Source organism: Squalius cephalus, assembly GCF_949319135.1.
Source record: "Squalius cephalus genome assembly, chromosome: 17".
In the NCBI taxonomy this organism is placed as follows: domain Eukaryota; kingdom Metazoa; phylum Chordata; class Actinopteri; order Cypriniformes; family Leuciscidae; genus Squalius; species Squalius cephalus.
In genome coordinates, this window is record NC_137138.1 from 22,353,591 (window position 1) to 22,378,311 (window position 24,721).

At 40.3% G+C, this 24,721-nt stretch overlaps 1 protein-coding gene across 1 annotated transcript in view; it reads left to right on the forward strand.

The window, feature by feature from the left end:
- The first annotated feature begins 3,536 nt into the window (after positions 1-3,536).
- slc13a5a (solute carrier family 13 member 5a) overlaps positions 3,537-24,721 on the forward strand; it is a 30,315-nt gene continuing 9,130 nt past the window's right edge. Inside the window, exons 1-7 of the mRNA XM_079898773.1 lie at positions 3,537-3,823; positions 16,369-16,497; positions 18,221-18,357; positions 18,435-18,622; positions 23,443-23,620; positions 23,722-23,844; positions 23,944-24,156. Coding sequence (XP_079754899.1) covers positions 3,716-3,823; positions 16,369-16,497; positions 18,221-18,357; positions 18,435-18,622; positions 23,443-23,620; positions 23,722-23,844; positions 23,944-24,156 — 1,076 coding nt within the window. The 5' untranslated portion in view covers positions 3,537-3,715. The remainder of the gene's footprint in view (positions 3,824-16,368; positions 16,498-18,220; positions 18,358-18,434; positions 18,623-23,442; positions 23,621-23,721; positions 23,845-23,943; positions 24,157-24,721) is intronic.

Sequence of the window (24,721 nt, forward strand, 5' to 3'; positions counted from 1 at the left end):
TTTAAATATAAGGACCTATATTTGATTTTCTCTGCCTCTCCTCTTCATTTTCGGACTGACAAAGTTACAGAATACTGGACCATAAAAGAAATGAAGATGGATCTTTCCTCCATTAATGTCACAATTGAGAACTACAGCAGACCCAACGGAGCCACAAATTGTATGTTTCATGGAGGTAGAGACCTGGAGGAGTATGTGGAGGAATTCATCGACGTCAGCTTCCTTGCCCATTGCAATGTCATCGCGCTAATGGAGGGGTTTTGTATCAGACTGGATGACTAAATCCAGCTGGTGATGCCAGGGGGAAATTCCTGCTCAACTTCATCAATACATCAGCTTCACCCTCTGGGTCTACTGATCTTTTTTTACTGTAGGCGAGGTATCCCGCGGCCAGCGTCCAGCCCCACGTACCATCCATCATCACCCCAGAGACAGACCCAGCGACCATACCCAATGCGGATAATGAACAAGAGCCCACCGCAGACCGTGAGACCCAGCCATTACCTGCAATGGACATCATGCCTGAGTCTAAGCCCGTAACGGAGTCAGTGCCAGCTGCAAAGTCCGACCCGAAAGAGATGCCTGAGGGTCCCATCTGACCAGGTGTGTGAGCCGGACATTTCATTCTTGCCTGTGGGAGTTTTAGTGGAGCTGGATGAGGAAGAATGGATAATAGACTGGAATATGACGGTAGTTCTTCCCACTCTGCCCACCAACGAACCTTCTCTGTCACTGGTCTGCTCCTGCACTAATGTCTCTTTATCACCTCTGGTTCTATCCAGCACAGTGTTGTCTTCGTCGCCATCATCCCTGTCTATCCCCAAGTCTGTCTCACTTCCTCTCCTGTTCGCTCCACTGTAGCCAGCCATTCCCTCTGCCCCGCCTTTGCTGGATTCTTTCAGCCATTCGGCTTCGCCATGCAACTCGTATCCGTCTTGGGATTCTCAGTCACCAGCTCCGACATGGCTTGAGGATTCCCTAGCTTCACCTCGTCCCTCTGAGCCCTCAGCTCCACCTTGGACCGTCGACCAGTTGGCTTTGCTCTGGCTCCTCGCCACCTCGGCTCCATCGGCTACTCCCTGGTCAGTCGTTGCTCCACCATCACCAAGGACTTCCAGGGTGTCAACTGCGCTCCACCCTCCACTTATACGGCTCCATCTGGCTCCTCCATCTCTCTGGCTCCACCAGGGTCCTCACTCACACCGGCGTTGCCTCATTCCTTCGTCCCACTGGCTCCACCTCGGCCTCTCGTTGCTGGTACTCCACCTTGGTCTCCAGGTCTAGTGACGTCTCTGGGTCTCTCGGTCCATTGCATGTCGCCTGGGCCTCACCATCTCCCTGCATCACCTCAGTCGGTCAGGCTCAAATTACCACCTTGGCTCGGATCGCTGTGAATACCGCTGTGGATCGCCTAAATCATGGCCGTCTCCTGGATCGCTCTGAAATCCCGTCTGCCGTCAGTCGGCCGAGCCTGAAGACAGGACGGAAGGAGTCGTCACCCCGGAGCCTGATCCACAAGGTTTATCTGACCAGGTGCGTGAGCCTACTACATTGTGTGCTGCCGAGGGAGTTTTAGTGGAGTTTGAGGGCTTGGAGTAAAGCCCTGCCCACAACCTCACCACAGTGGATGGGATAGCTCATCCACCGTGATCCCAGGGATAGTTGCTGGAACATTTTTTGGACTATTGTTTGAGGAGGTAATTCCCCTGTTTCTCCTGTCCCCACTGGTCCCGACCAGACCTGACTCTCCTGTTTCCCCCACTGGTTCCCTCCAGCCCTGATCTGCCTGTTTCCCTGCTGGTTCCGTCCAGCCCCTAACTGCCTGTTACCCCGCTGGTTCTGTCCAACCCTGTATCTCCTGTGATCCCTCCCTCTCCCACCTCCTCTAACTGCCAGTTCCTCAGCCCCGCCTCCTCTGGTAACCTTCTGCCCCTCTTCATCTCCTGCACTGAAGTGTGTGGATCCACTTCGGTGCTTCAGGCCACCATCTCCGCCTAAACCAGAGGATCCCCTGGCTCCGCCTCCAGCCTCTGAACCCAATATTTTTACCTGAAACATTTAGTTAAACGTTTTTTAAATTGTTAATACTTTGAGAATGTTCAGAGAACATTCAAAAGTAAAGTTCAAATTATGTTTGCGAAATGATAAGATGGAGTGTTCCCTTAACGTTTTTTTTTTTTTTTTTTTTTACATTTAAAAATTTTAACATTTAGAGAAATGTAAAAATTGTATATCTTCATGGGAACATAAAATGTTCTTAGAACATATTTTTGTTAACTGGGTCTTTTTCTACTTTAAAAAATATTTTTATTGGGTACATATTCAGTTTTAATTTTTAGTTCAATTTAATTCCAATACTTCAAATTCCAGTTTTAGATCCAATACTATTTTCTGAAATAATTAATTTGAGTCCAATTAGAACTGAATAGGAGTATAAAAAACTTTCTACACTATACAAGTTCCAGTTATAGACCAGATGAACAATACTGACAAGAATAATGACCAATAAATTGCTCCACCAAGCTGTGCAACAGTATCCCAAAAGAGACTTGGATCTGGTTTAGTGTTCATTTGACATTATGGTGTACTTTGTATTGTCTTTGTTTTGTCTGTTAAATATTTCACAATTCCATGCTCTAAATCTATAAAACATGAAGATGTCCTTGAATGCATTTGTGACCATTGGGGAATAAATCAAAACTGTTCAAAGTCGAGTTTGATCCACCACTTTTAACTTTCTTTTATTACTTAATTTGGCTGTATCATAAATAAACAATCCCTTTATGACTGTTCTGAACAGTCTTGTTATTGATGTTTCACTTTATTTTATTGTTTTTACAACCTTGCCACAGCAAAAAGTTCACCTGAAACACAAAACTTGGGTTCATCAGGATTTCCCACAGCTCACTGACTTAAGGAAACCTCATCCTTTCCCTCTCACAGAGAACTATTGTCAGTCTCTCAGCAGGTCTGTGAGTCTGACTCCCTGCTGGTTCTGTGTAGAGTTTCGGCAAAGCAGCACTGTACCCTCTGTTTATCTCCCTGTCATTCAAATCTACTCAGATAAGAGCTTCTCCTTGCGCTCCCCCATCCAATCTCATTTAGTTCATTCAGGCTGGATTCCCTTACTTTCAAAGACCTTTGTGAGAAATATCAATCATGAATTTTGGGATTTATGAAAAGTAAAGGAGATGTCAAAGATAGAAGAAGAAGCACTTAAACACTGTGCTTCTGTGAGCAGATATCTACTGTATTAGAGCCAGGTCCTTGAGGGTCCTATACATGGATCTGTTGAGAAGACAGAACATATCTATATTTTTAATTTGTAGGCTAATTAGGAGGACCAACCAAGACAAGCTCCTCTCTAAATCGTTTGCCAGGTCTATTATGAATAAACCAGACCTGCATGCGATTGATTGACTATGACAAGTAAGGTAGGCCTATGTGTTGACGGAACTTTGGTGATGAAATTCATAGGTTAATATTTAAGAATTGAGAACCGGTACAAACTTCGCACGCGCATAATTATGCGCTCCAGTGTGTGTGAGTGTGTGAATGAGAAAGACGGAGAGAAAGAGAGAGAGAGAGAAAGAGAGAGAGAGAGAGCGCGCGATCCACTGCACTGTCCACAGATCAGTACACAGAAGTTTTGCATAGTTTCCTTTCCTCCCGTTTGGACTTTACTTTGTAAAGTTATCCTAAACCCACAGTCCTAATGATGGCTTCACGTATTCTGAACGTTATATGGAGGATGAAAAATGGACTGATTCTCTTTTGCACCCCATTCCTTCTCCTTCCTTTGCCACTTGTCATTGGAACAAAGGTGAGGCTAATTTTATGATGCATGTAAAATGTTTTAAATAGGCAAAAACGTGATTAACTGAAAAGCTGAAGATCCATAAATATAAATGCTGTGTCGTTCTCACTGGCCAGTGAGTGATTTGATTTGACAGTCAAGCGTGTCTAAAACATGCGAAAGAGAGTCGAGAAAGACCCTGAGTTGGACTTTTTACACATCTTTCGAGGTTCTTTCAGTCGGATTTCTCTGTGCCTTGCGAGCAAGGGTACGAGACCATGCGTAACACTGGGGGCGACACATTCCTTCACCACAAACACACAATGCCCTATATTTGTCTTAACCCTTTACTGTCAAAAGTTTTTTTTTTTTTTTTTTTTTTTTTTTTTTTCGTTCTAACAAATAATTACAAGAACGTCTCAAATCTTATACACTGAAAAAAATGTTTGTCAGGTCTACCTAGAAAATGTACTTCATGTGATAACATCTACTTCATGTGATAACAAAAAGTGGTTTGTTGAAATTAAATAGGCCTACGTGAAATATGTGATTTAAGATTATTATAACTGAATTCAACCAACCTAAAAAAAAAAGAGGTTTTACTGAAGCATAACTGTCAGTAGTTATCACCTGATTTCTCCAGCAAGGTAAAAGTACTTACTAAAATTGATATAATCTTTTTTGTTTGATATGATGAAAGTCTATTTCCACCTTGATGTAGCCTACACTCAAAAAAATTATGAATTAGGCTACTTCAAATAATGAATTACCCTGAATTACCCTTAATTTAACTGAAGACCGCTTTTCCACACAATTTAATTTAGTTAATTCAAAATAAACCAGTTTAGTTGGGTCAACACAATTTAGTTGATTTGGCTCAAAATAAATTATATTTTTATAGGCTATAGCATGTTAGAATTGTCACTTGTTGAGGGTGAGCAAAAACGCCCCGTTTTGTGTGTGCGTGTGTGTCTTTTAGTACTTTTAGAAACAGGTGATTCTGTCCCCCGCATTTTGTTTGACCCAGCGCCAATATTTCCGCCCGTGTTCTCTGATTTGTTACTTAGACTTGAGTGAACTAACATTCAGCCAATCACAGCGTGAATCATCTCTTGGGCGTGTCTGCCATGAGCTTCAAATCTCTTGTTGCTCTTACGAATTTTCGTTCGTTTAGTCACTTTGCTGTTTGGCCGTCTGGGGTAAAATGAACCCCAGAAAAAAGCAGAGGACGATTACATCCTTTTTTCAAACACACACTGTATATACAAGTATGTGTTACAGTATGTCGCGATGACATAAATCACGCGTAAAGTTACCTTGTTATGATTTAACCTACTGTAACGCAGTAAGACGTGAACAACCCGTATGGACCTCGTCACGTCGCGCCGGATTGTGCTCTCCTACTTGTCGCTTTGGATAAAAGCGTCTGTTAAATGATACATAACAGATTATTCCCAGCAGGCACATAACGTCATAAGACGTTGATATTTGGTTAAATTTCGGTTGCGACGTCCGGTGACCAAAATAATATTAAAACCTTGTAAATACATTGATTTAGGTTTTATTGATATATTTTTATAAAATGTCTGTTGTATAAAATTACTGTAGATGTAATCTGTATACTCATCATGAACACTTTTTTTTTGTCCAACTGTTAAGAAGTAAGATAAAAGTTATTGTTCAAGTGTAGTGTAACTGAAATATTGTAAATATCATAAAATATCTTTATTTCATAAAAATAAAGTATAGATGTCCACAGTGGTCTTAAAGTCCCAAGTTCTGCAGTATTTTTATTTTATTTTGAGTAGGCTATGATTTCACAAAAATAGTTTGCTGTAAGTTATCATGGCATGTTCCCAAAATTGCCACTAGGGTACTGTTTAACACTCCCTGTGGGAGGTCAGCGGGTACCCATTGATGGTCCACACGAGAAGGGACCACAGCTCTGGGTGAGGATGCCAGATCGAGCCGTTGGCTTGAGAAAGGAGATCCTTCCTCAGAGGCACTGGCCACGGGGCGGTGCTTGCTAACTGCATCACCACTGGGAACCAAGGTTGGCTCGTCCAGAGCGGCGCTACAAGCAGCACTGAACATCCTTCTTCCCTGATCCGTTCTACCACCTGGGTTAGGAGGGAGACAGGGGGAAAAGCGTAGAGAGGACGGCGAGGCCATATGTGGGTCAGCGCGTCCTTGCTTTTTGAGAAAAATTCTGGACAGTGAGCGTTTTCCTGAGACGCGAACAGGTCTACCTCCGCTCTGCCGAATTTCTTCCACAGCAGCTGTACTGTCTGTGGGTGCAAAGACCATTCTCCTGTCGGAACGTGGTTCCTGGACAGTCTGTCTGGTCCTACATTCAGGAGCCCTGGCACGTGCGCTGCTTTCAGCGAGAGCAGGTTGCTGCGAGCCCATATCAGGAGGCGTCTGGTTAGCCTGTACAGGGTCAGGGACCTGAGGCCGCCCTGGCGATTTATGTAGGATACCAACGACACGTTGTCTGAACGTACTAGGACGTGGTACCCCTTTATCAGGGGACGAAAGCGCGTGAGCGCTTTGCTTACTGCTAACATCTCGAGGCAATTTATATGAAGGAGCTTCTCCCGTTTTGACCATTGGCCAAAGAGCGGTCTGCCCTCGAGCAGCGCTCCCCATCCTGAGGCGGATGCGTCCGTAGACACCACCATCAGTCTCGAGGAAGTCTCCAGGATTACACCTGAATGGTACCAGTCTTTTGCCCCCCAAGGGTTCAAAGCTGCAATACACGCTTGATTGACCTTGAGGCGAAGCCGACCGGAGGCCCACGCTCTGTGAGGCACTCTCTCTCTGAGCCAGAACTGCAGTGGGCGTATGCGCAGCAGGCCCAACTGGAGAACTGATGATGCTGAGGCCATCAGACCTAGCATCCTTTGAAATTTCTTTAGAGGGACTACAGCGCCGCAGCGAAAGGAGCCGACTGCGCGCTGAATGTTCAGTGTGCGCTGAGATGACAGGCGTGCTGTCATTGACAGCGAGTTCAGTTCTATTCCCAGAAAAGATATAATCTGTCTGGGGAATAGCGAACTCTTTTCCCAGTTTACTGTGAGACCGAGATTCTCGAGGTGATCGAGTGCCAGGGACAAGCCGAAAGGCAGGACTGTGTACTGATATGCCTGGCCCTCGAAGGCGAATCTCAAACATCGCCTGTGACGTGACGCTATCTGTATTTGAAAATACGCGTCCTTTAGATCTATTGACACAAACCAGTCCCCTTTTTCTGGTCGTGAGCATCCTGAACTGACGTTTCATAAGCGCTCTGTTCAGCTGCCGCAGATCTAGTATGGGTCTGAGACCCCCGTCTTTCGTGGGTACCAGGAAATATCTGCTGTAAAGCCCCCCTTCGCTTTGAGCTTGAGATAAGGGTTCTATAGCCCCTTTGCTCAGTAGTTTCAGAATTTCGGCTCGAAGTAGATGTGCTACTTTCCATTCTTCCGTGGTCTCGACGCGTGCTGTGAGGCGGCGAGGGCGTCGGCGAAACTGTAGCGAATAGCCTTCTTTTATGATGTTTAGCACCCATTTCGAAACCCCGGGAAGCTTTGCCCACGAGTCTGCACGGGTAGCTAGGGGCTGGGTGCGAAGCACGCTCTGATCGGCTCGCGATACAGCGGCTTCGGTGAGCTGTGACATAAGCGTCGCGCTCATGACATCTGAGGCAGGGGGCGCGCTGATAACAGCGGGCAGAATGCCCGCGCTCGACTCCTCTGTGGTGGTTAACCGAGAGGGGGAGGGCTGGGCGAGTTCGATTGGAACTGTCATGTCTGTGTGTGGACGTGGGCGCAGGGTAGCGGGCACATTTACCACCTTTATAGCATTGCTCACCTGAGCAGAGCGCCTGCATACTGGTTTCGTTTTTACAGAAACCGTGAGACATGTAGGAAGTAGTGTTTGTGGGCGCTGGGTCGTGGGCACGTTTGCTACGTTTAATGCGCAATCGATCTGAGTCGATTTTATGTGCGCGAGCCCTGTGTGAGGGGCTGTGCTTGTGTGTAGGAATGGGCACTGAGTAGTGGGCATTTTTTCTACACATGAAACACCATCGGCCATGGCCGGGACACCAGAAAATACACTCTTTAAGGGATTTATCTGGGTAGCCATAAAAACGGCTTTTGTGTGCAGGCAAGCGGGTAATGGAACCGGCTTGTTGGCTGCTAAATACGCTGGACCAGTCACATTTCTTGGAACTGGACGAGCGGCAAGCTTTGGTGGAAGTTCGGCCGCAGCGGGACTTGGACACCGTCGCTTTCCTAGGCGTGCTAGGACGTCTTCGGGGCCTCTGGCTTCAACGCAATCTTTGGCCGCGGGCCACGCGGGACAGGGCGGCGGCTGGAAGAGCGAGAGCGCGGTCTCGAGCTCTGGGCCTGGCGGCGTTGTGAAGAGGAGGCGGCGGGCGGAGGCTTAGGCTGTGAGCTCTGAGCAGACGGTTTCGCACGGCCTGCTGCAGAGCTGGAGCGCTTCGAGAGGAAGTGCTTCATGGCCTGGGTCGCTTTCTGTACCTCAGTGAACCTGTCGGTGAAGTCTTTGACCGAGGTTCCGAAGAGGCCAGCAGGGGAAAGCGGCGCGTCGAGGAACGCGGTGCGCTCCGACTCAGACATGTCCAAGAGCGTTAGCCAGAGATGTCTCTCAGACACGGTGAGCGAGGCCATGCTCCGTCCTATGGCCTGTGCTGCAGACTTGGTAGCGCGGAGAGCGTGGTCTGTAGCGCTCCTCAGGTCTGGCACGCAGATTGCGTCAGGTCCTTTCTCGTCCAGCTTGCGGAGGAGATCAGCCTGGTAAATCTGGAGCGTGGCCATGGTGTGCAACGCTGACGCGGCCTGCCCGGCGGCGGAGAAAGCGCGGCGGAGCAGGGATGACGTCGTGCGGCAGGCTTTTGAGGGCAGCGCCATCTTAGCACGCCGTCCAGCGGAGGGCGGGCATAAGTGCGCTGCAATAGCCTCTTCGACTGGCGGCAGGGAGTGGTATCCTCTGTTCTTGGCGTCGTCGACAGCGGAGAACGCCAGAGAAACAGAGGATCGTGTCCTGGCCGAAAAAGGGGAGCTCCAAGACTTAGCGACTTCTTCATGAAGCTCAGGAAGAAAGGGCGCTGGCTTGGATGCAGGCGAAGTGCGCTCCCCGGGCAGGAAGTAGCCGTCAAGCCGGTTGTGAGCGGGCTGCTCAGGTGTAACCCAATCGAGGCCGAGGCTCGCCGTGGCCTGAGTGAGTACGCGTACGAGCTCTGCCTCAATGCTCGCTCTCTTTCCCGCCGAAGCACGGGCAGGGGGCGCGAGATCCTCAGAGCTCGCCCAGCCTTCACTGCCTGATGCCAGAAGAGAGCAGGAATCCCCTTCTCGCAGCATCGCGTCAATCTCATCCGCTTCGTCGACAGAAGCGGCGGCAGACCGCGGCCGTTGTCCGTCAGGAAGCGAAACTGATGAAGCCGGTGAAGCAGGCGGGCGCACCGGCGAGCTTTGGCGGCTGGGAGAAGGTTCCGTGATTCGTTGAGCGCGGCGCTTTTTACGGCGCGGCACTACAGCAGGTGTGGGCGCAGTCTCGTTGAAGAATGCCAAGCGAGTCCTCAGAGTCGCTATGGGCAACAGCTCGCAGTGAGGGCAGTTTCACCCAGGCAGGAAACGCAAATCACGTGGCGGTCCCCGTCGCTGAGAGTGGCTCTGCACGAGCCGCAGGAAGGCATCTTTAAAAAGACGCGAGCTCTTTTAGTCAGTGTGTGTCGCGCCGGCGAACACACACACAGTGCAGAGAAAAAAGGATATAGGCGCTGGATAGCGCAGCAGGAAGGCGACGTGGCCAGCAGCTTCTCGACTCATCCCGCTGAGATGCTTCTTCAAACAGCGCGGCTTCTTCTCGGATCCAGCGATGTGAGTTGCTTCGCTGAAGGATTAAAAATCAGAGATATGAGCCCGCGAGCAATATTTATAGACCTAAGCCACGCCCGTTTCGGCGGGACGTGACGCAGAGGGCGCGAAGCGCCCTCATTGGGTATGACGTCACTCTAGGTCTCGCTCGATAGGCTCAAGCAGTTGCCAGCAGACCAGCCAATAGGCGCGCGAGCTGTCTCGCCTATGCCTGTATGCTGCAGCAACGCGTTTTACATTAATACAAAATTAAGGATAATTTTTTGGCTTCAGTATTCTCGTGGAAAAGGATTTTCCCCTAGCTTATTCTACGCAGTACGAGAGAATCTCTCGTAAGAGAACTAGAACTAAATTTAATTATCCAGAATATTTCAAGGACAATGACATACAGCTGACAAATATGAATGTGGTGGTTGACAAATTCAATAATTTTTTTGTAAATGTGGGCCCTCAACTGGCCAAAGATATAAAGTACACAGGGATGAAATACTCTGTGATGGATCAAGTAGACAGAAATCCACACTCATTTGTTTTGGGAAATATAGAAGGCAAAGAAATTATAGAGATTGTAAGTAAATATATGAATAAAACGTCAAAAGATTGTGATGACATTGATATGTCACTAGTAAAAAAAGTAATTGATGGAATTGTAGAGCCATTAACATACATATATAATTTATCATTTAAAACAGGAGTATTTCCTGAAAAGATGAAGTTGGCAAAAGTTATCCCATTATATAAAGCTGGTGACTCACATGTTTTTAATAATTATAGACCGATATCCTTGCTTTCTCAGTTCTCAAAAATACTTGAAAAATTATTTGTTAAAAGGCTAGATAATTTTATTGATAAAAACAACTTATTAATGGACAGTCAGTATGGATTTAGATCTGGTAGATCAACGTCTATGGCACTAATTGAGTTAGTAGACCGATTAACAAATTGTATTGAAAATAAAAAATATGCAGTAGGGATTTTCATTGATTTAAAAAAAGCCTTTGATACTGTTGATCATGAAATTATGTTAAAAAAAATGGAAAGGTATGGCATCAGAGGTGTGGGCTATAATTGGATAAAAAATTATTTGGAAAATAGGAGTCAGTTTGTACAAATGGGTATTCATCGGTCAGTAAGCCTCAGTATTACCTGTGGTGTCCCACAGGGGTCAGTTTTAGGCCCCAAACTCTTTATTCTTTATCTAAATGATATTTTCAAAGTATCAAATTTACTTAAATTTACTGTTTTTGCTGATGATACAAATGTTTTTTGTTGCGGGGACAATCTGCAACAGATGATGGAAAAGGTAACAATTGAAATGAATAAATTAAAACTTTGGTTTGATTCTAATAAGTTATCTCTCAATCTGAACAAAATTAAATTTATGGTATTTGGGAATCGTATTATAAATACAGATGTCAGTTTGATAACTGATAACCAAATAATTGAAAGAGTTTATGAATGTAAATTTTTGGGTGTTGTACTTGACCATAAATTGTGCTGGAAGCCCCACATCAAAAATTTGTGCATGAAGATGGCTAGGAGTATTGGTATATTGAGTAAAACCAGATACATATTGAACAAAAATACATTACATATTATGTACTGCACACTTATTTTGCCATATATGTTATACTGTGTGGAAATTTGGGGAAATACCTATAAAAGCAATTTACAAAATATTTGCACACTACAAAAAAGAGCAATCAGGATAATAAATCATACTGGGTATTACGAGCACACTAATCTTCTGTTTTTAAATTCACATTTGTTAAAATTTATGGACATTGTTACATTTAAAACTGCTCAATTTATGTTTAAAGTCAAAGAAAATAATTTACCAGGTAACATAAGTGCAATGTTTAATGAAAGAGATGGGGGATATCATCTAAGAGGATATTGTATGTTCAAACAACCACTTGTGCGAACTGCTATTAAAAACATGTGTATATCAGTTTGTGGGGTAACCTTATGGAATGGACTGGATAATGACATCAAACAGAGTTTTAATATCATTCGGTTCAAAAATAGATTAAAGAAATCATTATTGGACCAATATAGATAAGCAAAGATTGAAACACAGGTCTAAATCTGCAATGTGATAGTGTTGTGGTTAAGGTATTGTTGTGAGTTATGTAAGATCTGAGAAAAATGAATGTATTAACTGCGTATTAATTTGCTTTGTAATATTATGTTGTTAAATAGGGGCAGGTTTAAATAAGCTAATTGCTTCTGCCTGCTCCTTCTCAAACAAATCTTTTATTTTGATATTATTATTATTATTATTATTATTACTATTATCTTTTATTTATGTATTTATTACTTTTATTTTGTTTTTGTTTTTGTGATGGTTGTTTTATTTCGTGGTTTTAATTATTTTTTGTATGTTGTATAACTATGTTGATTGTTTGAGATAAATAATAAAGAAGAAGAAGAAAGTTCTGTAGCTCAAACTAGCTAAAAATTACTGTTGCTTACCTCCAGTTTGTGTTGCAAAATGGATTAACCATATATTACCCACGTCTTCCAAACCAACTGCGATGTATCTACACCATGGGACTTTTATTAATTTGTTAAACAATTAATATTTTTGAAAAAGCTGTTTTTAATTTTCATTGACTAATTATTGCAGTGTTCGAACATATTATTGTTAATAATTTTAATTATATGCCTATGATTCATTGTAATCGACCTAAATGTCTTAGACTGTTTTAGACAATTTTCAATGAGGAGTAGCCTATAGCTTCTAATCTTTTATTAGCGCGTTGGTTATGTAGTGATGCGCTATGAAATTATTGTGTGGCAAATTAATTATATACACCTATCAATTTAATAATAAAAGTAGCCTAGCCTTCCCTTATTATAATAATAATAATAATAATAATAATACAATAATACTAATAATAATTTAATACATAAATTGGAAATGCTAAATCATCTTGATATTGATAGCTGATGCTTGTTTTGACAATATCTCTGGATACATGCATGATATCATCTATTGGCGCAACCCAGCACGGGGGTTTATCGCGCATATTTCTCACGTAAAGTGTGATGAGTTGTCAAGTCGCAGCTCGACGTTCAGACCGTATAGTGTGAGCACGTATTCTGATCTTTGGCTTTAACATCGCATGCGATCTACTCATTCAGTGTGAGTAGGTAACCTTGCTGAAATCACACAGACATCGCACAGTGTATGCCCGACTTAACCCGGGAGGAAGCTCGTGTAGTCACTACCAGCCGTTTGTTGTAGTCCTTAAAAAGCAATTTCTTTAAAAGAAAATATATCCCTTTGCTTTGAACTTTGAGCATTCTAACTTTGCAGATGTTGTTAATGCTCTAACAGCAACATTACACACTAAATAAGTTAGAAAAGTGAAATCATAATCAACCACCCCATTAATTTACTTAGGCTCAAATATGTTGCCTACTATCAATTATTATTATACACAATTTAAATGGATCCACTAAGCCAGGTGTCAAAAGTATAGCGTAGAATACTGAGTGCCTAGCCTAAACACAAGCGCTACTCTTTAGCACAATGGTACCCACAACATTAAGCATTAAGATAAACTACCAACATCTTTCCCTTTACTGAAAAACACATAAAATAACACTTAATCCCTACATTTTTTCTCCTAATGTAGTCCTTTGCAAAGCATGCTGGGAACTACAGATCCACTGCCAGGGCTGCGTTTCTCAAAAGCACCATGAACAAAGCTCTACTTAGGCTTACGATGCTTTTGGGAAACGGAGCCCAGTTAGTTATGTCAACAAAAAATATTCATGTAGTTTTAGTAAAATGAATTAAGTAAAATAGATTAGGATTGAACACATTTAAATTAAGTTGTGACAAAATTTTAAATGGTGTTACTTTGGCACATTTTAATTCATTAAATTGAACAATTTACTTGAGTGTACTGTATGTTTGTTTTATAATCTCATTTGTGATTTTCACTTTGATGCAACATAATGTGTATAATAACCCCAAATCACAATTTCTCATTGAAGCAAAATTCGCTGGTCAACAAGGAGCAGCCCAACACAAACCTTTTCTTCTTCTTTGTCCTTCAGAGCAGATGTCCTGTAGCTGACACGAGCCACGACTATATCCTGCCTAGGTCTGGTGTGCAGTCGTTGTGCGCATGTGTCGAATGTGTCCTTCCGGAGCTTTATTGGAAATTGAATATTGGGTCAATGTAACTCACATGTTACATTTCTCATAGCTCATGTTCACTTTTTAGTTTAGAAACAAAATGGTAGACCAACCTGATTTAGTTACTTCATAAACATAATTATTTTTACAAAATCACTCAATTAAAAACAGCACCAACAATAACAAAATGTGGCTAGATAAGTTCTCATTCAGCAGCAGCATGGAGGTGCAGGTCATATAGCCTAATCACAACAACCTATGTCACAATGTAGTCTCATCTCAGTAGCAGTGTTTCGTAATTTGATCATGTGTTAAGGTCTTTATAGCATTATTTTGACACTTGTCTGATTGTTATCAGATCTTTTTGCAGTATAGTGTTTCTGAGTGACTAATGAAAGGAACTTTGCACCTCAGGCCCTTCTTAAGTCAAAGCACATAGTTACACACCGCCAGTTTACACACCGCCAGTTACACATTACAATTTTGTATTACCTTGATGAAAAGTTTAACAGTGTTTGCATAAGTTCCTTATTCCAGGCGTTTGTTTTTCATATTAATGACACCCAAATATAATTATCCCATTGCGAGGGGTCCCCTTCAAATATGAATATAAACTGTTAGATATACAGGCTAAAAGTGATGTCCAGCCTTTATGTAAATTGACGTATTCACCCTTTATTCAAATATTAATACAAAATTGTTAAAGATTTTGTAAGCATATTTAGTTGCGCTTGGATTCGATTGTTTTATTTAATAATGCAGTGAAACATGCCAAATTGTGAGGACATAATTTTAGGCCAAGGCTTTAATACAAAGAAATTATGAACAAATGCAAAAACATAGCTGTAGTTTGCCTTTCATTGGTAAATAATTTTGTTAGACAAGTACCTTAACCAAGTTTATTGTTGTGTTCTTCACTTATGTATAAAATATTTCCCTCATATTTTGATGGTCACTCTCAAACCTCTCTCCCACTTCACTTCCTGTCTATCTACTGTCCTATCCTAATAAAAGGCAAAAACGGCAAAAATAAATATTTACAAATATATATATATATATATATACACTTTAGTATCACTAATCAAGCATGTATTTAGTCTCTACACAGGCATATACTTAAAGTTGTTCAAATTTAGTACACAAAAGTACACTAAATACATTTAAAGTTATGCTTTATTTGTTAAATATCAACATCTAGGTTGTAATTTTTTCAGCTAAAATATACTTCAAGTATAGTTCATAATTAATTGTTTCAAAATAGCACACTTCAAGTTAACTAATCATTATCACACTTGAAGTATACTAAATTAGTCTGGCTGAGAGTATACTTAAAATGTATTTATTTTTATAACCAGGGAGGATAATAATTACCGTACTTTCACAGTAATCCAGTAGGACTTCTCTTGAATCTAAATGCACTATAAAATCTACAATATCATACTGTATTTCTACAGTGTATATGTACTATGAAGGTACCCAGCATGCAGTGTGGCATGAATAGATTATGCGGTGGAGTTTCTTGATTCTTGTTGGTTTTATCTGTTTAACTTATTTTTGGTTCACTTTTAGCAGTTTGTGTTGTTTGTTTATTTTGTAATGTTCTGAATTTATCTTTTTTATTAATATTAATTGTTGAGTGTTACCATTGTTGTGTTTTGTTTGTCGAGTATTGATGTCTGTGCATCATTGTGATGGGAGAAAAAAAAATTGTGTTGCAAGATAATGTCACACCTTTCAAAGATAAATCTCAGCAGCTGCTTTACTATTGAAATATATCAATCTACAAACAATAATGAATTTGAAGTAAGATATTGATAAATTATTATGCTGAAATAATGCTAATAATAGTATAATTTGACTAACCTAAAACCCGGCAATTAGCTTATTTTATACTCTAGCTTGCCATTGTTTTAACAAATGTTTTCATGTGTCACACTTCTGTTCTGACTTGGCTAGAAAATTGAATATGAATTTACAAGGTCCAAGATCCCAAGCAAATTGAACACTAATCACCATTATGGTGACTTCAAAACAATTACATCACTAAGCAATATAATTTCTTACAGTGGCATGGTTAAAGACAACTTTATAATGTGAATTCACAATAAAACAAAAGCAGTAAATTACTTTGATATCAGCATCAGTTTGCTGTTGATTAACACTAATTCATAAGAAAATGACCCAGCATGATTAATTTCACTGTAAATTTCTGACTACAGTTATTTATTGTAAAATAATACTCTTTAAATACTCTGTAAATTCCTGGCAATCTTTTACAATGCACTACTGTATGCTCACCCAGGCTGCATTTATTTTATCTAAAACACAGTAAAACAGTAATATTGCTAAATATAATTACAATTTTTTTTCTATTTTAATATGTTTTAAAATGTTATTTATTCCTGTGATGGCAAAGCTGAATTTTTAACTGTCATTTATCCAGTCTTCAGTGTTATTTAAATAAAACGGACTGACTCCAAACTTTGGAATGATTCGTATATTCATGCTCTTGGCTGTGTTGTGTTTTTCATCTGCAGGAGGCTGGATGTGCCTATGTAGTTGCACTGATGGCAGTGTACTGGTGTACAGAGGTGCTTCCACTGGCTATCACTGCTCTCCTGCCTGCTGTGCTCTTTCCGCTCTTCAGAATCATGGAGTCCAAAGATGTAGGTTTCAGGTCCTATAAACCAAAGTCATCTTATTAGCATAACTGACTTTACCTTCAGTAATGTCTCCTACCTCAAAGCTGCAGTCCGTAGTTTTTCCTGTTTGTCGCCATCTGTTCGAAATCTACAATTACAGTTATTCGCGGAATTATCAACTTTACTTGGGTTGTGCATCAGCACTAGCCTGGAAATCCAGACCTAAATCTGAAAGATTAATGGTCTGGCGTCGACTAATGAAAATTGCCCAGCTCGAGGGGCGGCACCAAGTATGCATTTGAAAATCTCACTGCACGCAATTGGATAACACTACGACCAATCACAACAAGCCCCATACGCTTGGCTACCAGCGGAGATAACTGGTAGATTAGACTCTTACCATATCCGGTCGGCAAAACAGCAAAAACGCCCTTCTTGCAAAGGAACGATTCGAGCGGCGTCTTCTGTTCCTCTTTTAGATAAAAAGCAAAGTCTAACTCGTTCATTGTAGCGGCCAAAGCCGTTTCAAACAACTGGTGTTCATCCATAGCCATCTTGCAATGTTTACTAATGACTTCGACCGACGTCACAGCGCTGTCGTCATCTGTTTAGCTCGCCTCTGGCCCGCCTATATCAGATAACCTGATGTGATTGGTGCAGTTCAGATACAAGGGCATATTTAATGAGCATCATTACTCGACGCCAGAGTAAACTCACTGAGCAAATTCAACTTGTGCTCTCGCGAGAACTCTCGATTTCCAGGGTACATCGGCACGGCACAGCGAGGATGAATCCAATGTTTTGAGGAGAATGTGGGGCTGTTAGTCACCGCGCTTTCATTCGGAATCACAGATTCTACTTTTGGAAGTATGACCAACATAAGAATTTTCACAGGAAAATGTCATTTGAACAAGTAAGTAACATCCACTTTTGTTCTGACCAACTAAGGGAAAAAAAGCATTGCAGTAAATCGCGCTGATTAAATCTAACGATCACTTATCATATCACGTCAAACGTAAACAACATAAGCATTGCGTGACTACATTTAATGCCGCGATATTTATCCTTGTTTTTGCATGGGCCCGGTTGCAGTCTCTTTTTTTCTGCAGCCACTCATTTTACTTCATTTTATTTTAACGGGTGAATCTCCAGTTGTCACTGGTGATTGTAATTTGAACCTTTCTGGATCCGCCATCAAATTGATAAGTTTATATCAAGTGCTGTGAGAAAAGGCTATAAATCTCCACCTCCAACATCCTCACACGCAATATAGCCTACTAGCCGAGGCCCCTTCTTTATGTGCACAGATATGACGTAATGACGCAAAGACATAATCGAATTTCCCGCGGAAATCCACCAGTACCGCTGGAGTTAAAAACATTATTACAAGCTTACCGTTTTGAATCGAGCTAAGGCAAGCAGATAGTTTTGAACACTGGCTGGTTATGTACTTGCTCAAAAATTTATTTTGGATAATTTTTAACCCAAAAAAAGTTACGGACTGCAGCTTTAATGTATATTTTTCTTTTTAACTATACATCACTCATTTTTACTCGTTATGTTTCTTCATCATACTTTTATAATCTTAATCCTAAAGGAATGAAGATCTTCATATAGATGTTTTTTGATGCTTTACTCTGTTGGTCCTTCAATATGGTACACTTTTTTTTTTGGTGTTTCATTATGTATGTGACTCAAACTTATGTATGTGACTCAAACATTATGTATGTGACTATATATCTGATAGGTATGTATGCAGTACCTAAAGGACACCAACATGCTGTTTCTGGGTGGGCTGATGGTGGCTGTAGCTGTTGAACACTGGAACCTACACAAGAGAATCGCACTCCGGGTGTTGCTCATCGTGGGCGTACGACCAGCTCTGTAAGCAATTAAAATCTTCTGGGAATATGCTCATTGAAAACAGCAGTCTCAGTAATACCTCTTCTGCCTTTCTGCAGGTTGATGCTGGGCTTCATGGGAGTAACGGCCTTCCTCTCCATGTGGATCAGTAACACGGCCACAACAGCCATGATGGTGCCCATCGTTCAAGCTGTGCTCGAGCAGCTCAACAATACAGCAGAACAAGAGCAGACCTCCATTCCAGAGAATGAAGAGAAGAATACTGAGAAACCAAATGAAACCCAGGGTGAGAAATAATCTTCATATATCTTGAAGATATATGACTACCCAGTTCAGACATAAATAGTGAAGAATGTATGCACTTTTTATCTGATTTGGGGTTCTAATTAGTGTTATTTTAGTATCATACTATTATATTTTTTATCAATATTTATTATATTTTTTTATATTGTTTTATTTTCCATTTTCATTTTAGTTAAAAGTTTTAGTAATTTTTTGTTGTTTTTGTCATTTGTATTAGTTTAGTTTTCTTTAAAAACAGACCCTATAGGATCATTACAAATCACACAGCAGCAAACATTGGTTTGTTGGCAATGTAAACATAAATCGTTAAAAATATGTAACACAGAACAGATAACGTCAAAGACGTCCATTCAACTTTCATTTTGAAACTATTTTTCAACCATCTTTTGGACATCTTTTCAACGGTCATTAAACGTCCAAATGTTTGCTGGGACTGTATGACATGTATCTAATAAACTTAGGTATGACATGTATGTAGACTGTACGATGATGACACCGATTGTATCGTAGGATAAAGAATAAAACGTCATCAGCATGCACTAGTGGTAAACAAATAGAGCCAGATGAATCGCATTTTGGCAATTGTGGTTTTTATGTGCACTGAAAAAAGGAGAAGGAAGTAAAAGAGGAGAATATGGACGCAGTCATGGCTAGGGAAAAGAGGCCAACTTGGCATGCCAATTTTGCAAATGGAGCTAAGTAGTTTTAAGTTTTAGCTCCATTTTGTGTTGATCGCCATTTAATATTGCATTTCTATTGGATGGTCAGTTGACGTAGATCTTAGCAGCAAACACACTGTGAGAGGATCATGCTAAATTTTAGCAGCAGGCTACCCTTACGAAAAATAAGTTTATTCAAGTGTTCTATTAGTATACTTCTTTTAAACTAAAAATAAGAAAATATACTTTCAGTATACTTTTTATATACTTCTCAGAAATATACTTTATGTACTTCTCAGAAATATACTTCAAATTGCACTTAAGTGTACTTGACTTATACTGAGAGAAAAGTCCAAGTATATTTAGCCTATACTTGTTGATCAATATATACTTAAAAGTATAATTAAGTATTCTAAGTATTTTTGGCTTGTACTTGTGTTTACTATTTTAATTGAGTAGCTTATTAAATACTTTTTTAAAAACATAATATTACACAGCGTCTTATAAACTAACATGTTCAGCTTTATATAACAAAGTTTCGGGTGGAATAGCTTATAGAGTAAATAAAATAAGCATGGAAAATAAGTTTATTCAAGTGTTAGTATACTTCTTTTAAACTAAAAAGAAGAAAGCATACTTTCAGTCTACATTTTATATACTTCTCAAAAATATACTTAAATACACTTAAGTGTACTTGACTTATACTGAGAGAAAAGTTCAAGTATATTTGGCCTCTACTTGTACTCAATCTTTTGATCGAGATATACTTAAAATTTTAATTATTCAAAGTATACTTGGCTTGTAGTTGTGTTAACTCTTTTGATCGAGTAGCCTATTAAATATACTTTTTTACATAGTTTTTCATATAGTCTTATGAAACTTTGTTTGAAAATATTGATTAAAATGTTGATATAGAACAGATATGTTTCTAATTCTGCGTATCTGAATTTTTGTGTAGGCTAGTCCACTGGTAGTGTACATATTTACTTTAATTCAACTTTTCCCCACCATTGACTGAATTTTCCAGCTATCCATGTTTTCACTGGTATACGGTAGGGAGCGCTATGACAGTTCTAGTACAGAATCTCTGGATCAAAACACAGGAGAAGAAGAAGCTGAACCATGTGATAGAAGATTGCTCACTCAAATGTAAAATAATGTGATCATCAAACATTAAACAGCTTGTAAATCAAAACTGTTTAATGTTTCCAAATGAAATGAAGCGTAGGCCTAACCCATGAAGAGAAAACGACTGTGAATCTTTGGGGGTGTTGGACTCGATCTGCTCCACCTGTGTTTTGATCATTGTTCTGGATCTGATCAAGGCGTAGTCTTTGACAAATATGTGATTTTCTCAACTATTTTCTCAACATTTTAACAAAATGTTGCCTTTCTTTATGAAACTTACTGACATTCAAGTGTTGATAAAAAAGGATGAAGCTAATAAAATGTTTTTAAAATTAAAGTAGAGTTAAAGGTATTTTTCAAGTATAAAAAAATAACATTTGAACATAGTAGTATACTGTAGGCCTACTGCAACTGCAAAAATTGTATATAGTAAACTGTAAGTATAATGTTAAGTTCACTTAAAGAAAACTTGTAGAATAAAACTACTTAACTAGTAGTTTACTGAGAGTACATTAAAAGAAAACTTGTAGAATAAAACTACTAAACTAGTAGTTTACTGAGAGTACACTAAAAGAGTAAAAATAATATATAAATGGTAGCCTGGTTAACACCAGACCCTTCTCAGTGAGTGTAGGGTCTGGAGAAGCTATGTAGACAAATCATTTCCAAAGGGGCGTCACCAACCGACGTAGCTCAAATTCCTCTGGGCGCAATTGGATAGTCTTAAAACCAATCAGAACGATGAAGCACTGTAAACCCAGATTTTGTTTCTAATTAAACTTACGAGTAATCATTACTTATTCTTTTATGTTTAGTAAAAACCTGCTATCATTACTAAACAACATTAGTTGTTTGTACTATTTAGCTGAAAGATTCATTGCACTAATCATGTTAAGCTGAGATAATGTTAAGCTTCTGTAAGGGAGGGGCGTGGCCTATTTAAACAGGTGACAGTGCGCAGAGTGTGCCATTGCAAGATTGAACCGAAGTCGAACATTACCAGCTTAACTTATTACTAAACAGACTGGCTTTATTTCTATCAGACGTCTACAAAATATCTAGTTGAGAATCAACAGAGGTTTAGATGTTGATTATTTATTGTTTCATTTGTAGTCACCATGATGGTGAAAGGTGTTGGCTTTAGTTGGGCTCTAGCCTTTGATATTTAAATATTATGTTTTCTCTGGCTGCTATAACTGGGAGTTTAAAAGGCACAATAGTTATAGCAAAAAGCTAAGAGTACTGTGATTTATAAATCTCGTTCAGCGTCGCTGCGCTGCCGGTATCGTGTAAATTCCTCCTCAAACGTTTATGATTGGTGTGAAAATGGTAAACTATAAGTATGATGTTAAGTTCACTTAAAGAATGCTACTAGTTTAGTAGTTTTAAACTACAAGTTTTCTTTTAATGTACTCTCAGTAAACTACTAGTTTAGTAGTTTTATACTACAAGTTTTCTTTAAGTGAACTTAACATCATGTTTATAGTTTACCATTTATATATTATTTTTACTCTTTTAGTGTACTCTAAGTAAACTTGTAGTATAAAACTACTAAACTATTAGTTTACTGAGAGTACACTAAAAGAGTAAAAATAATATATAAATGGTAAACTATAAGCATGATGTTAAGTTCACTTAAAGAAAACTTGTAGTATAAAACTATCAAACTAGTAGTTTACTGAGAGTACATTAAAAGAAAACTAGTTGTGCACTTGAAGTTTACTACTGTTACACTTATAGTACACTTAAACATATACTTTTATATACTTCAAGTGGGCCAATTTAGTCCCAAGCGGTAGTAAAATAGTAAGTTTACTACTAGTACATATTGACATTAGTATACTTACTACATAAAGTATACTTAAAAATATACTTGAACATTACTCAAGTATACTTCATAAAATGAACTTGAAGTATACTTTTTTTTTGTAAGGGTATCTTTGGTTGTAAGACCATGACAACGGCCATCTTTGAACATCTCACTGTACGAAGTAGGACCACCGTTTAGGTGCCACGCTTTTATGGTTGTCCTCCCTCCAGAATAACTGGAGGTGTTAGCAGTGAACTGTTTAGGTAGCTGCTTACTGAAGGAGGGGTAGCGGCGACTTTTCAGTTGACCTTACTCTGGTATAACTGGAGGTGTTAGCTGTGAACTATTAAGGAAGCCTTTGTCTGAAAGAGTGGTTGTGGTGAGATGATGCGACCCCTTCACTCTTCGGTGTTCCTCTCTCCAGCACAGCTGGAGGTGTTAAGCAGTTGGCTGTGAGAAATAAGAGCAGACTGATAGAATGTAGTGGGATATCACAGTTAGCGACCCATTCTCTGTTGCCTCTCCAGCTCCCTTCAGTTCGCAGCTCCCTTAGGCTTGGGTTCAGGCCTAGATTGATTATACGTAGAACTGCTGAGAGCGACTTCCTATCCCTATGTAGCTGTGGCTCGCACTGGTCTAATGCAGGAGTCCCCGTTTCATTAACGGTTAAGCATGGAGGGTATGGGTCTTTTTCCTAGTGCCTGTACTGAGCTTTCTAGGGAACAAGGCTGTAGTGTCACTAATGTGTCCTAATTGGTTGCTGACACATTTAGATTTCTCTGGGTCAAGGCCCATCGAGTCCTTCAGCGCTTAAGCCTGGCAATATTGTGCTTGGTGACCTTCACAGCACACAGGCAGGCTTTGGTCAGCATGGCGTATAGTGGGTATTAACGTTCCCATAGCAGCAACTGACTTAGCATTGAGTACCCTCGAAAGGGAACGTCTTAGGCTCCATGCCGTCGACCAATAAGTTTGGCGTTAATTCACACATGCTTTCTCAGGGAACTGGGGTTACATGTGTAACCCTAAAATGTTTTTATTTGTAATATTTTAGGGCTACCGAAGTTTACTGGTATCATTTAAAAATATGTAACATTGTAAAGTTTCTCAGCGCAGTCTAATGGCATATTCATGTTTTGTACAGGCGAGATGTAAAGGTTTCAAATTGTATAAAATGTCCCAAAACTTCTGTTTTATTGTGCTCAGTGGTTCTGAATGGCCACAGCCTTTCAATTGAATCCGACCAGCATTCTCGAGATGCAGAAGAAAAACTAAAGATGTGTAAAGGCCTGACACTATGTGTGTGCTACGCAGCCAGCATTGGTGGGACAGCCACGCTCACAGGCACTGGACCAAACCTTGTTCTTATGGGACAGATGAACCAGTAGGTACCTCACATTAGAGCTTTTTCCCCTAGGAATGAGGGAAACGTACCATATTACATTCTTAATAAGCATATTAAATCAACATTTGTTTGACCTACAGACTATTCCCAGACAACCCTGACATCATAAACTTTGCATCATGGTTTGGATTTGCCTTCCCCAACATGATCATCATGCTCATACTGGCCTGGCTGTGGCTACAGATTGTGTTTCTGGGTGTAAAGTGAGTGTTATTACCTAATGAATTAAACTCAGCTGGATCATGCTTATGCTATCATATAATATACAGTAGGTTATTCTAACATTTACTGTGTAAATGAAGCTTCAGAAAGACATGGGGCTGTGGGATGGTGAAGACAGAGAAGGAGATTGCTGCCTATAATGTGATCAAAGAGGAGCACCGGAGTCTTGGGCCCATGACCTTTGGGGAGCTGAGTGTCCTTGCCCTCTTCATCCTCCTGGTGGTGCTTTGGTTCACTCGTGATCCAGGCTTTGTGGATGGCTGGGCAACAAACTTTTTCAATGCTGAAAAAGAGTAAGGATAAAAACACTATCATTGATAAGACACAGAAACCATTTTAGTGGTGTTAGGTTGTGTGTGTGTGTGTGTGTGTGTGTGTGTGTGTGTGTGTGTGTGTGTGTGTGTGTGTGTGTGTGTGTGTGTGTGTGTGTGTGTGTGTGTGTGTGTGTGTGTGTGTGTGTATCTGTGTATTAACTTGTAATGTTAAATACCAACCTACTGAAGTAGTCAAATCTGTTTTGTACCTTTATAATATACTGACAACCACCAAAACATGGTAAAGAGATGTTAATGAAAAAGCCAGATGTAGAATCAAAGTTCATCACAAGTAGCTTTTTTTTACAAGCTAAGGAAAAAACTTACTGTTAACCAATTAACAGGTTTTTACTGTGGCATTTTTACAGTCTCTTACTGTTAAAACTATGCTTATTTTTGTTGAGGCAACAATTGCAAAAACGACATTCTCATTTTCTACAGAACATTGTAAAATAATAATACCTTTGCGAAGTAACATCACTTTACAATGTGGCTTGATTTTCAATCAAACCCTGCTTATCATTAATTGTAATGAATCACAATT